We start from the raw sequence: 14,722 nt of genomic DNA on the forward strand, positions 1-14,722 counted from the left end.
ATCCTATCCTCTATCCTATCCTATCCTCTATCCTATCCTATCCTCTATCCTATCCTATCCTCTATCCTATCCTATCCTCTATCCTATCCTATCCTCTATCCTATCCCATTCTTTATCCTATCCTATCCTTTCCCTTTCCTATCCTATCCTCTATCCTATCCTATCCTCTATCCTATTCTATCCTCTATCCTATCCTATCCTCTATCCTATCCTATCCTCTATCCTATCCTATCCTCTATCCTATCCTATCCTCTATCCTATCCTATCCTCTTTCCTATACTATCCTCTATCCTATCCTATCCTCTATCCTATCCTATCCTCTAGCCTATCCCATCCTCTATCCTATCCTATCCTCTATCCTATCCTATCGTCTATCCTATCCTATCCTCTATCCTATCCTATCGTCTATCCTATCCTATCCTCTATCCTATCCTATTCTCTATCCTATCCTATCCTCTATCCTCTATCCTATCCTCTATCCTATCCTATCCTATCCTCTATCCTATCCTATCCTCTATCCTATCCTATCCTCTATCCTATACTATCCTCTATCCTATCCTATCCTCTATCCTATCCTATCCTCTAGCCTATCCTATCCTCTATCCTATCTTATCCTCTATCCTATCCTATCCTCTATCCTATCCTATCCTCTATCCTATCCTATCCTCTATCCTATCCTATCCTCTATCCTATCCTATCCTGTATCCTATCCTATCCTCTATCCTATCCTATCCTCTATCCTATCCTATCCTCTATCCTATCCTATCCTCTATCCTATCCTATCCTCTATCCTATCCTATCCTCTATCCTATCGTATCCTCTATCCTATCCAATCCTCTATCCTATCCTCTATCCTATCCTATCCTCTAACTTATCCTATCCTCTATCCTATCTTATCCTCTGTCCTATCCTATCCTCTATCCTATCCTATCCTCTATACTATCCTATCCTCTATCCTATCTTATCCTCTGTCCTATCCTATCCTCTATCCTATCCTATACTCTATCCTATCCTATCCTCTATCCTATCCTATCCTCTATCCTATCCTATCCTCTATCCTATTCTATCCTCTATCCTATCCTATCCTCTATCCTATCCTATCCTCTATCCTAGCCTATCCTCTATCCTATAATATCATCTATCCTATCCTATCCTCTATCCTATCCTATCCTCTATCCTATAATATCATCTATCCTATCCTATCCTCTATCCTATCCTATCCTCTATCCTATCCTATCCCCTATAGTCTGCTCTATCCTATCCTATCCACTATCCTATCCTATCCTCTATCCTCTATCCTATCCTCTATCCTATCCTATGCTATCCTCTATCCTATCCTATCCTCTATCCTATCCTATCCTCTATCCTATCCTATCCTCTATCCTATCCTATCCTCTAGCCTATCCCATCCTCTATCCTATCCTATCCTCTATCCTATCCTATCGTCTATCCTATCCTATCCTCTATCCTATCCTATCCTCTATCCTATCCTATCCTCTATCCTCTATCCTATCCTCTATCCTATCCTATCCTATCCTCTATCCTATCCTATCCTCTATCCTATCCTATCCTCTATCCTATCCTATCCTCTATCCTATCCTATCCTATCCTCTATCCTATCCTATCCTCTATCCTATCCTATCCTCTATCCTATACTATCCTCTATCCTATCCTATCCTCTATCCTATCCTATCCTCTAGCCTATCCTATCCTCTATCCTATCTTATCCTCTATCCTATCCTATCCTCTATCCTATCCTATCCTCTATCCTATCCTATCCTCTATCCTATCCTATCCTCTATCCTATCCTATCCTCTATCCTATACTATCCTCTATCCTATCCTATCCTCTATCCTATCCTATCCTCTATCCTATCCTATCCTCTATCCTATCCTATCCTCTATCCTATCGTATCCTCTATCCTATCCAATCCTCTATCCTATCCTCTATCCTATCCTATCCTCTAACTTATCCTATCCTCTATCCTATCTTATCCTCTGTCCTATCCTATCCTCTATCCTATCCTATCCTCTATACTATCCTATCCTCTATCCTATCTTATCCTCTGTCCTATCCTATCCTCTATCCTATCCTATACTCTATCCTATCCTATCCTCTATCCTATAATATCATCTATCCTATCCTATCCTCTATCCTATCCTATCCCCTATAGTCTGCTCTATCCTATCCTATCCACTATCCTATCCTATCCTCTATCCTCTATCCTATCCTCTATCCTATCCTATCCTATCCTCTATCCTACCCTATCCTCTATCCTATCCTATCCTCTATCCTATACTATCCTCTATCCTATCCTATCCTCTATCCTATCCTATCCTCTAGCCTATCCTATCCTCTATCCTATCCTATCCTCTATCCTATCCTATCCTCTATCCTATCCTATCCTCTATCCTATCCTATCCTCTATCCTATCCTATCCTCTATCATATCCTATCCTCTATCCTATCCTATCCTCTATCCTATCCTATCCTCTATCCTATCCTATCCTCTATCCTATCCCATTCTCTATCCTATCCTATCCTCTTTCCTATCCTATCCTCTATCCTATCCAATCCTATTTCGTATCCTCTATCCTATCCTATCCTCTATCCTATCCAAACCTTTATCCTATCCTATCCTCTATCCTATCCTATCCCCTATCCTATCCTATCCTCTATCCTATCCTATCCTCTATCCTATCCTATCCTATCCTCTATCCTATCCTATCCTCTAGCCTATCCTATCCTCTATCCTATCCTATCCTGTATCCTATCCTATCCTCTATCCTATCCTATCCTCTATCCTATCCTATCCTCTATCCTATCCTATCCTCTATCCTATCCTATCCTCTATCCTATCCTATCCTCTATCCTATCCTATCCTCTATCCTATCCCATTCTTTATCCTATCCTATCCTTTCCCTTTCCTATCCTATCCTCTATCCTATCCTATCCTCTATCCTATTCTATCCTCTATCCTATCCTATCCTCTATCCTATCCTATCCTCTATCCTATCCTATCCTCTATCCTATCCTATCCTCTATCCTATCCTATCCTCTATCCTCTCCTCTCCTCTATCCTATCCTATCCTCTATCCTATCCTATCCTCTATCCTATCCTATCCTCTATCCTATCCTATCCTCTATCCTATCCTATCCCCTATAGTCTGCTCTATCCTATCCTATCCCCTATAGTCTGCTCTATCCTATCCTATCCACTATCCTATTCTATCCTCTATCCTCTATCCTATCCTCTATCCTATCCTATCCTCTAACATATCCTATCCTCTATCCTATCCTATCCTCTATCCTATCCTATACACTATCCTATCCTATCGTCTATCCTATCCTATCCTCTATCCTATCCTATCGTCTATCCTATCCGATCCTCTATCCTATCCTATCCTCTATCCTATCCTATCCTCTATCCTATCCTATCCTCTATCCTATCCTATCCTCTATCCTATCCTATCCTCTATCCGATCATATCCTCTATCCTATCCTATCCTATCCTCTATAATATCGTATCCTTTATCCCATCCCATCCTCTATTCTATCCTATCCTCTATCCTATCCTATCCTCTATCCTATCCTATCCTCTATCCTATCCTATCGTCTATCATATCCTATCGTCTATCCTATCCTATCCTCTATTATATCCTATCCTCTATCCTATCCTATCCTCTATCCTATCCTATCCTCTATCCTATACTATCCTCTATCCTATCCTATCCTCTATCCTATCCTATCCTCTAGCCTATCCTATCCTCTATCCTATCCTATCCTGTATCCTATCCTATCCTCTATCCTATCCTATCCTCTATCCTATCCTATCCTCTATCCTATTCTATCCTATATCCTATCCTATCCTCTATCCTATCCTATCCTCTTTCCTATCCAATGCCCTGTCCTATTCTCTATCCGATCCTATCGTCTATACTATCCTATCCTCTATAATATCGTATCCTCTATCCTATCCTATCCTCTATCCTATAATATCATCTATCCTATCCTATCCTCTATCCTATCCTATCCTCTTTCCTATACTATCCTCTATCCTATCCTATCCTCTATCCTATCCTATCCTCTAGCCTATCCCATCCTCTATCCTATCCTATCCTCTATCCTATCCTATCGTCTATCCTATCCTATCCTCTATCCTATCCTATCGTCTATCCTATCCTATCCTCTATCCTATCCTATTCTCTATCCTATCCTATCCTCTATCCTCTATCCTATCCTCTATCCTATCCTATCCTATCCTCTATCCTATCCTATCCTCTATCCTATCCTATCCTCTATCCTATCCTATCCTCTATCCTATCCTATCCTCTATCCTATCGTATCCTCTATCCTATCCAATCCTCTATCCTATCCTCTATCCTATCCTATCCTCTAACTTATCCTATCCTCTATCCTATCTTATCCTCTGTCCTATCCTATCCTCTATCCTATCCTATCCTCTATACTATCCTATCCTCTATCCTATCTTATCCTCTGTCCTATCCTATCCTCTATCCTATCCTATACTCTATCCTATCCTATCCTCTATCCTATCCTATCCTCTATCCTATCCTATCCTCTATCCTATTCTATCCTCTATCCTATCCTATCCTCTATCCTATCCTATCCTCTATCCTAGCCTATCCTCTATCCTATAATATCATCTATCCTATCCTATCCTCTATCCTATCCTATCCTCTATCCTATAATATCATCTATCCTATCCTATCCTCTATCCTATCCTATCCTCTATCCTATCCTATCCCCTATAGTCTGCTCTATCCTATCCTATCCACTATCCTATCCTATCCTCTATCCTCTATCCTATCCTCTATCCTATCCTATGCTATCCTCTATCCTATCCTATCCTCTATCCTATCCTATCCTCTATCCTATCCTATCCTCTATCCTATCCTATCCTCTAGCCTATCCCATCCTCTATCCTATCCTATCCTCTAGCCTATCCTATCCTCTATCCTATCCTATCCTCTATCCTATCCTATCCTCTATCCTATCCTATCCTCTATCCTATCCTATCCTCTATCCTATCCTATCCTCTATCCTATCCTATCCTCTATCCTATCCTATCCTCTATCCTATCCTATCCTCTATCCTATCCTATCCTCTATCCTATCCCATTCTCTATCCTATCCTATCCTCTTTCCTATCCTATCCTCTATCCTATCCAATCCTATTTCGTATCCTCTATCCTATCCTATCCTCTATCCTATCCAAACCTTTATCCTATCCTATCCTCTATCCTATCCTATCCCCTATCCTATCCTATCCTCTATCCTATCCTATCCTCTATCCTATCCTATCCTATCCTCTATCCTATCCTATCCTCTAGCCTATCCTATCCTCTATCCTATCCTATCGTCTATCCTATCCTATCCTCTATCCTATCCTATCCTCTATCCTATCCTATCCTCTATCCTATCCTATCCTCTATCCTATCCTATCCTCTATCCTATCGTATCCTCTATCCTATCCAATCCTCTATCCTATCCTATTCTCTATCCTATCCTATCCCCTATAGTCTGCTCTATCCTATCCTATCCACTATCCTATCCTATCCTCTATCCTCTATCCTATCCTCTATCCTATCCTATCCTATCCTCTATCCTATCCTATCCTCTATCCTATCCTATCCTCTATCCTATACTATCCTCTATCCTATCCTATCCTCTAACCTATCCTATCCTCTAGCCTATCCTATCCTCTATCCTATCCTATCCTCTATCCTATCCTATCCTCTATCCTATCCTATCCTCTATCCTATCCTATCCTCTATCCTATCCTATCCTCTATCCTATCCTATCCTCTATCCTATCCTATCCTCTATCCTATCCTATCCTCTATCTTATCCTATCCTCTATCCTATCCTATCCTCTAGCCTATCCTATCCTCTATCCTATCCTATCCTGTATCCTATCCTATCCTCTATCCTATCCTATCCTCTATCCTATCCTATCCTCTATCCTATCCTATCCTCTATCCTATTCTATCCTATATCCTATCCTATCCTCTATCCTATCCTATCCTCTTTCCTATCCAATGCCCTGTCCTATTCTCTATCCGATCCTATCGTCTATACTATCCTATCCTCTATAATATCGTATCCTCTATCCTATCCTATCCTCTATCCTATAATATCATCTATCCTATCCTATCCTCTATCCTCTATCCTATCCACTATCCTATCCTATCCTATCGTCTATCCTATCCTATCCTCTATCCTATCCTATCCTCTATCCTATCCTATCCTCTATCCTATACTATCCTCTATCCTATCCTATCCTCTATCCTATCCTATCCTCTAGCCTATCCTATCCTCTATCCTATCCTATCGTCTATCCTATCCTATCCTCTATCCTATCCTATCCTCTATCCTATCCTATCCTCTATCCTATCCTATCCTCTATCCTATCCTATCCTCTATCCTATCGTATCCTCTATCCTATCCAATCCTCTATCCTATCCTATTCTCTATCCTATCCTATCCCCTATAGTCTGCTCTATCCTATCCTATCCACTATCCTATCCTATCCTCTATCCTCTATCCTATCCTCTATCCTATCCTATCCTATCCTCTATCCTATCCTATCCTCTATCCTATCCTATCCTCTATCCTATACTATCCTCTATCCTATCCTATCCTCTAACCTATCCTATCCTCTAGCCTATCCTATCCTCTATCCTATCCTATCCTCTATCCTATCCTATCCTCTATCCTATCCTATCCTCTATCCTATCCTATCCTCTATCCTATCCTATCCTCTATCCTATCCTATCCTCTATCCTATCCTATCCTCTATCCTATCCTATCCTCTATCTTATCCTATCCTCTATCCTATCCTATCCTCTATCCTATCGTATCCTCTATCCTATCCAATCCTCTATCCTATCCTCTATCCTATCCTATCCTCTAACTTATCCTATCCTCTATCCTATCTTATCCTCTGTCCTATCCTATCCTCTATCCTACCCTATCCTCTATACTATCCTATCCTCTATCCTATCTTATCCTCTGTCCTATCCTATCCTCTATCCTATCCTATACTCTATCCTATCCTATCCTCTATCCTATCCTATCCTCTATCCTATCCTATCCTCTATCCTATTCTATCCTCTATCCTATCCTATCCTCTATCCTATCCTATCCTCTTTCCTATCCAATGCCCTGTCCTATTCTCTATCCGATCCTATCGTCTATACTATCCTATCCTCTATCCTATCCTATCCTCTATCCTATACTATCCTCTATCCTATCCTATCCTCTATCCTATCCTATCCTCTAGCCTATCCTATCCTCTATCCTATCCTATCTTCTATCCTATCCTATCCTCTATCCTATCCTATCCTCTATCCTATCCTATCCTCTATCCTATCCAATCCTCTATCCTATCCTATTGTTGCGGAATATAGCCAAGTGCTGAGTCAGAAGGACTCAGAAAAGGTGCAGTAGAGAAAGAAAAGTGAAATATGTAAGGAAGGAGGATAGTGTGACGAACGAGAGAGTATATAATGAAAACAAAAGATATATTCACGAACGGTAACAGTAACGGTACAGGAGTGAACGCGAAGCCCGCAGACACTTGTATTAGACGGCGATCAGTCGATCGTAAAGACAATAAATCAGCGCTATGCAAGGATCAGTCGATCACGAGCAGGAGTAAAAGGGGACCCGTTTCGGAAACGCAGGTCTACTTATACTAACGCGGGCCGTTGGTTTCGGCAGGATGAGGAGTGGGATTTTCGAAATAGGCAAGGATGAGGCAGAGCAGCCCGTTCGTTAGGACGTCCTAACGGCGTCCCAACGGTCGGGGCTGCGATGGGAACAAAGGGTAGAGGCAGTGGATTTCGGAGTTTGGAGAACAACCAACGGCCCGCGCGGCGCGTGCATGAGAATCGCACGAGAGCCAGTGTTTACAAATTCGAACAGCTGACTGTTGTCGCGCGAGGAAGACGGTGTTTACCGGCGACGGGCAAAAACGCCGATGCGTGATCGCTCATGCACGACGCCGGTGTCGGTGGCAATAATACCCGGATTAAACGGTTAATTCGGGGAATCGAATTATAATGAAGACGGCGACGAGAAATCCGCCGATGCAGATTTTAAACATTCCGCCCGCCTTCGGCTATCGCCGAATGTGGACAGATCGCGGAAGCGGGGGAATGTCGACGGACGGCGCGGCGCGACGGCAGGTTATGCCTGGTTCTCTCCGGTCTGGAGAAGTCGGACTATTTTTGTTACCGGCCGGGTGAACGAAGTGGTGGCTGTTCTAACGGTGATGACCCGGACATGGCCGTCGGCTCCAGGGTGGGCGTCGGTGATGCGTGCGAGCGGCCACTTCGTGGGGGGGGTGGCTTCGGACTTCACCAGCACGAGGTCCCCGACGCCCAGGGATGGCTGGGTGGTTGTCCACTTCCTTCGCGTTTGAATTTGGTGCAGGTATTCTGCGGACCAACGTCGCCAAAAATGTTCCACCCGCTGTTGGAGTTGTTGCCACCGGGAGAGCCGCGAGGTAGGGACGTCGTGCAGCGTGGGCTCCGGGGTGGCCAGGAGGGGGCCTCCGACGAGGAAGTGTCCCGGCGTCAGGGGGGTCAGGTCCTCTGGGTCGTCCGTCAGTGCCTGGAGTGGACGCGAATTCAGGCACGCCTCCACCTGGCAGAGGAACGTCGCCAGCTCCTCGTACGTGTGAGCGTGGTCGCCGACGACGCGACGGAGATGGTGCTTCACGGAGCGGACGGCTGCCTCCCATAGCCCGCCGAAGTGAGGTGCTCCTGGTGGAATGAATTTCCACCGCACTCCCTCCTTGGACAGCTGTCCGGCGATGGCAGCTGCTTCCTTGGACGATGCCCGGAACATGCGGCGCAGTTCCTGGTCAGCCCCCACGAAATTTGTGCCGCAGTCGCTCGTTACAGAGGCGCATGGTCCCCGTCGGCCAGTGAATCGCCGGAATGCCCTTGATAGATTTGTGGCCACGTCCTGGCGCCGTTTTTAATTTGAACGGGCCGGCGTAATCCACGCCTGTGTGGGTGAATGGGCGCGATGGCGTGACCCGGTGGAGTGGTAGGTCGCCCATCAATTGGCTGGCGGTTGCCGCCCGCCATCGGAGACATCTGATGCAGCGGGAGACGCATTTCTTCACGTTTTGGCGTCCTTGTGGTATCCAAAATCGTTGGCGGACGGATGCCAGGGTCAACTGCACACCCCCATGCAGTGTCCGTCGGTGGTGCTGCTCGACGATCATCTCGGTCAACTTTGATCCTGATGGCAGAATGATGGGGTGCTGCTCGTCATAGGAGAGCAGGGAGTTTTTTAATCTCCCTCCCACCCGTAGAATGCCCTGGTTGTCGAGGAACGGGGTCGTCGCTCGGAGGGCACTGGACGGTCGAAGAGGTTGTCCATTGTTGAGAGCAGAGAGCTCTCGTTCGAAGGTCGATCCCTGCACAATCTTGATCCAGAGCGCCTCCGCTTGGCTCACCTCCTCTGGATGCAGGATCGGGAAGACGTCTCCTGGTGACGGAGCTGGTCGACGTCTCGTCCAACGCAGACACCAGGCAGTGACCCTCAAAAGTCGGGTCAGCGATGAGTAACGATGCAGCAGGGACTCGTGCTCCGTGTCGGCTATCCGGGTGTGGAAGCTGGTCGTCGTCGGGGCCCGCTCCTCCTCGGTGGTGTCGAGCGTGGGCGAGGTCGTGTCCCACGTCGTGGGATGTTCGGTGAGCCACGCGGGTCCGTGCCACCATAGGGGGTGACTCGCGAGCTGGCTGGCGGGAATGCCTCGCGAGGCACAGTCGGCAGGGTTGTCCTGGCTGCCGACGTGGTGTAGGCGGACGTCCGGTACAGTTCGGTGGAATTCAGCCACCCTGTTGGCGACAAAAGTACGCCACCGCGTCGGTTCACCGTGTAGCCATGCGAGGGTGACGGTGGAGTCTGACCAGAGGTGACTCGTGTCGAACTGCAGTCCCATCTCGCGGCGTAGGTGGGATAGCAGTCGGGCCCCCAGTACTGCAGCGCACAGCTCGAGCCGTGGGAGAGACAGGCTCTGGAGCGGCGCTGTCTTTGTTTTTGCTGCAACCAGAGTGACCTGTGTCCGGTGTGGGTTGCTGGTCCGGATGTAGGCGGCTGCAGCGTAGGCTCGTTCGGAGGCGTCCACGAAGACGTGGAGTTGCTGAGTGGTCGTAGCTGGCTCCGTGCCCAGCCATCGTGGGAGCCTCAGCGACGTTAGGTTGGCCGCGTCGGCGGAAAGTTTCCTCCACGTTTCAGCTGCGGTCGATGGAAGCTGCTCGTCCCAGTCGAGGCGGTGCTGCCACAGCTGCTGAAGGAATATTTTCCCTCGGATGGTCGCGGGTGCCAGCCATCCGAGGGGGTCGAACAATTTTGCCACCTGGGACAACACATACCGCTTCGATAGTGTCGGAAGTGGAGACGTCGGAGGGCCCTGGAAACTGAAGGTCAGAGTGTCAGACTGTGTGTGCCACTTCAGCCCCAAGGCACTGCATCCCAGCTCTGGCTGCCAAGGTAACGTGGAGGACAGGGCAAGGTCCTCGTCGGGCAGGTGCGAGGTCAGGGCGGTGCTGTTGGCGCTCCACTTTTTTAGCGTGAAGCCGCCCGCCCTGCAGATTCCGACGAGTTCCTCCTGGGTTTGTCGGGCCTCGTCCTCGCTATCGGCTCCGGACAGGATGTCGTCCACGTAGGTGGCTTCCCTCAGGATGGCGGCACCTCGTGGGAATTGCTCCTCTTCGTCGTCCGCAAGCTGCAGCAGGGTGCGGATGGCCAGAAAAGGGGCGCAGGTCAGTCCGTATGTGACGGTGGTGAGGTGGAACACCTGGATCCTCTGGTCCGGGTTGTCCCTCCAGAGCACTCGCTGGTAGTCCCGGTCGTCGGGATGCACCTGGATTTGGCGGTACATCTTTTCCACGTCCGTAAGGAAAGCGAACTTGTGTCGCCTCCACCTCAGTAAGATGTCCATGAGGTTGCGCTGTAACTTGGGACCAGCGGAGAGGAGGTCATTCAACGAGCGGCCGGTCGAAGATGGTCGGGACCCGTTGAAGACCACCCTCAATTTTGCGGAGGCGCCCGTGCCCTTCATTACTCCGTGATGAGGCAGGTAAAAGTGCGGCGCTTGGGGACACTCGAGTTCCCTGGCGACCTCCTGCATGTGGCCGAGCTGCAGGTACTCTCTCATGAAGTTGTGATAGTGGTCACGGAGGGTCGTACTGGTCTGGAGGCGCCGTTCGGTGGACAGCAGGATGCGTCGGGCAACGCTGTGCGTCTCCCCTAATCCGTGGACTGCGTCCTTGAAGCAGAGGCGAACCACGTACCGTCCGTCCGACTGCCGGTAGTGGGTCTGACGAAACCCCTCGTCGCAGGCCTCTTCTTCTGCGTTCCAGTGCCTGGTGGTCGTTGGAACTTCCTCCTGTTCCCAGAAGCGACGCACCAGAGCGGCCAGATCGTCCGTGGTGGTCGTGTGAGTGGAGACGATTCGGGAGGGTGATCCTCCTCTCGCAGTCGGCCCTGAAAGAATCCACCCGAAGATGGTTTCTTGAGCGACTGGAGCGTGTTGTCCACCGCGACGTATCCCTTCCAGAAGAATCTGGGGATACACATCCGCTCCGAGCAGGAGCTCGATCGGTGTCGCCGAGGTTGCCCTGGGGTCTGCGAGCGGCAGGCCGTTGATGTGGGGCCAGCGCGGAGTGTGGGTGGCACCAGAGGGCTTGTAGGCCGTCAGCCTGGGCAGCACCAGTGCCTCCACCGTGCATGACCGTCCGAGTCCGGGAACGGTTGACGTCAGGGTCAGTCTGACCTTTCCTCGGGAGGTTGCTGTGGCCTTTCCTCCGGCGCCGAGGACCAGGCGCGAACACGACGTCCGAGGAAGTCGCATCGTCTGGGCCAGTGCTTCGCTGATGAGCGACACCTCAGAGCAGGGGTCAATCAGTGCGCGAGCTGTGACCATCCGGCGTCCTGCAGTCGCTGTGACCAGGGCGGTGGCGAGCAAGACAGGACCTGAGTCAGAGGTGGAGTTGAGCCTCTTCGTGGTGTGCAGCGTTGCGACCGTCGATGCGTTGCTGGATCCGTCGGACGCCTCGTGCAGCATCGTGTGGTGTGGTTGGGCACACCGTTGGCACCGCTTTGCCGACGGACAGTTCCCGACGGTGTGCGGACCGAGGCAGTTTTTACACCAGCGGCGACTCGTGACCATTTGGAGACGGGCTGCAGGGGTCAAGGATCGGAACGCGCTGCAAAAACACAAAATGTGGTCTCCTTGGCACAGGTTGCACCGAGGCCTCGATGCGGCGTCCGTGGCGGTGTGTAGCGCCTTGACCTTCGTGGGCGGCGGTTTTGATGGTGCGGGAGTGCGAGTCCCCTGACGGAACTCGAAAGCCTCGAGAGTTCTCGTCGTCGTCTCGAGAAATTCGAGGAGTTCCGAGAAGGCGGGGAGATTCACGCTGTTTCCCAGGGACTTTTCCCACTCCTTCAAGGTGTGTCTGTCCAGTCGACGGATGGTATGGTGGACGATCCAGTGGGATTCGTCGGTGACTGGTACCCCGAGGCTGTTCAGGACCGCCGTCGCGTTGCACGTGGAGTTCAAGAGGCCCTTGAGCTCCGTTGCACTGTGATTGACACATGGCTTGATGTTGTACAATGCGTCGAACTGCGCGGCAACCAGAAGTCGTCGATTCTGGTAGCGGTGCTCTAGCAGTTTCCAGGCCTGGTCAAAGTTGGCGGCAGTGACGGGAATCCGTTGAATCAGCTGCGCTGCTTCCCCGGTGAGGCTCGCCGACAGGTAGTGGAAGCGCTCTGCATCCGTCCAGGCCTCGTCGTCGATGACCAAGGACATGAAGAGGTCCCGGAATCGCGTCCAGTCAGTAAATTGACCGGAGAACGTGGGCAGTGTGATCCGTGGCAGTGACGATCGAGGTCTGGGCCCTGGCGTGGGTGGATGTCCTGCAGTTGAGGGTGCCTGACTCTGCTCGACGTCTTCGAGCATCGTGGACAGAATTCCCTTCTGATTGCAGTACACATCCTGCGTTTGGTCGAAGAAGTCCTCGGTGAAGTAGTCCACCTGACGGTTCTCCTCAGTAGTGGAGGCGATGATTTGAGCGTCGCGGTCTTGAAACTGCGCCCAGGCCTGGTCCAAACAAGACAATTTGGCCAAAATCGTCCCCTTGTTGATATTCGCTTTGCCCTGCTTCCGGAGATTGTCCACGGTTCGTGCGATGCGCCCGAACAGAATGTGTTGATGGGCGATAAGCGAGTCCATGACGAGTAGAAAGGAGAGGAAGAGAAAGGAAAAGTATACAAGAAAAGAGATGGAGAAGTGCGCGTGGATGGAAAAGTGGAAAGGAATCCGGCTCGAAGGACCAAATGTTGCGGAATATAGCCAAGTGCTGAGTCAGAAGGACTCAGAAAAGGTGCAGTAGAGAAAGAAAAGTGAAATATGTAAGGAAGGAGGATAGTGTGACGAACGAGAGAGTATATAATGAAAACAAAAGATATATTCACGAACGGTAACAGTAACGGTACAGGAGTGAACGCGAAGCCCGCAGACACTGGTATTAGACGGCGATCAGTCGATCGTAAAGACAATAAATCAGCGCTATGCAAGGATCAGTCGATCACGAGCAGGAGTAAAAGGGGACCCGTTTCGGAAACGCAGGTCTACTTATACTAACGCGGGCCGTTGGTTTCGGCAGGATGAGGAGTGGGATTTTCGAAATAGGCAAGGATGAGGCAGAGCAGCCCGTTCGTTAGGACGTCCTAACGGCGTCCCAACGGTCGGGGCTGCGATGGGAACAAAGGGTAGAGGCAGTGGATTTCGGAGTTTGGAGAACAACCAACGGCCCGCGCGGCGCGTGCATGAGAATCGCACGAGAGCCAGTGTTTACAAATTCGAACAGCTGACTGTTGTCGCGCGAGGAAGACGGTGTTTACCGGCGACGGGCAAAAACGCCGATGCGTGATCGCTCATGCACGACGCCGGTGTCGGTGGCAATAATACCCGGATTAAACGGTTAATTCGGGGAATCGAATTATAATGAAGACGGCGACGAGAAATCCGCCGATGCAGATTTTAAACACCTATCCTCTATCCTATCCTATCCTCTATCCTATCCTATCCTCTAGCCTATCCTATCCTCTATCCTATCCTATCTTCTATCCTATCCTATCCTCTATCCTATCCTATCCTCTATCCGATCATATCCTCTATCCTATCCTATCCTATCCTCTATAATATCGTATCCTTTATCCCATCCCACCCTCTATCCTATCCTATCCTCTATCCTATCCTATCCTCTATCCTATCCTATCCTCTATCCTATCCTATCGTCTATCATATCCTATCGTCTATCCTATCCTATCCTCTATTATATCCTATCCTCTATCCTATCCTATCCTCTATCCTATCCTATCCTCTATCCTATACTATCCTCTATCCTATCCTATCCTCTATCCTATCCTATCCTCTAGCCTATCCTATCCTCTATCCTATCCTATCCTGTATCCTATCCTATCCTCTATCCTATCCTATCCTCTATCCTATCCTATCCTCTATCCTATCCTATCCTCTATCCTATCCTATCCTCTATCCTATTCTATCCTATATCCTATCCTATCCTCTATCCTATCCTATCCTCTTTCCTATCCAATGCCCTGTCCTATTCTCTATCCGATCCTATCCTCTATCCTATCCTATCCTCTATCCTAT

The 14,722-nt window shown here is 48.9% G+C and overlaps 2 protein-coding genes across 2 annotated transcripts; both read right to left on the reverse strand.

The window, feature by feature from the left end:
* Positions 1-8,211: 8,211 nt before the first annotated feature.
* Positions 8,212-8,874, reverse strand: LOC143364349 (uncharacterized). Its single transcript, XM_076804744.1, has one exon. The coding sequence runs from the start codon at positions 8,872-8,874 to the stop codon at positions 8,212-8,214; it is 663 nt and encodes a 220-aa protein (XP_076660859.1).
* A 16-nt stretch (positions 8,875-8,890) lies between these two features.
* LOC143364350 (uncharacterized) lies at positions 8,891-13,276 on the reverse strand. The gene has a single exon (XM_076804745.1). The coding sequence runs from the start codon at positions 13,274-13,276 to the stop codon at positions 8,891-8,893; it is 4,386 nt and encodes a 1,461-aa protein (XP_076660860.1).
* Positions 13,277-14,722: the final 1,446 nt, after the last annotated feature.

Source organism: Halictus rubicundus, unplaced genomic scaffold (genome assembly GCF_050948215.1).
Source record: "Halictus rubicundus isolate RS-2024b unplaced genomic scaffold, iyHalRubi1_principal scaffold0472, whole genome shotgun sequence".
Lineage (NCBI taxonomy): Eukaryota > Metazoa > Arthropoda > Insecta > Hymenoptera > Halictidae > Halictus > Halictus rubicundus.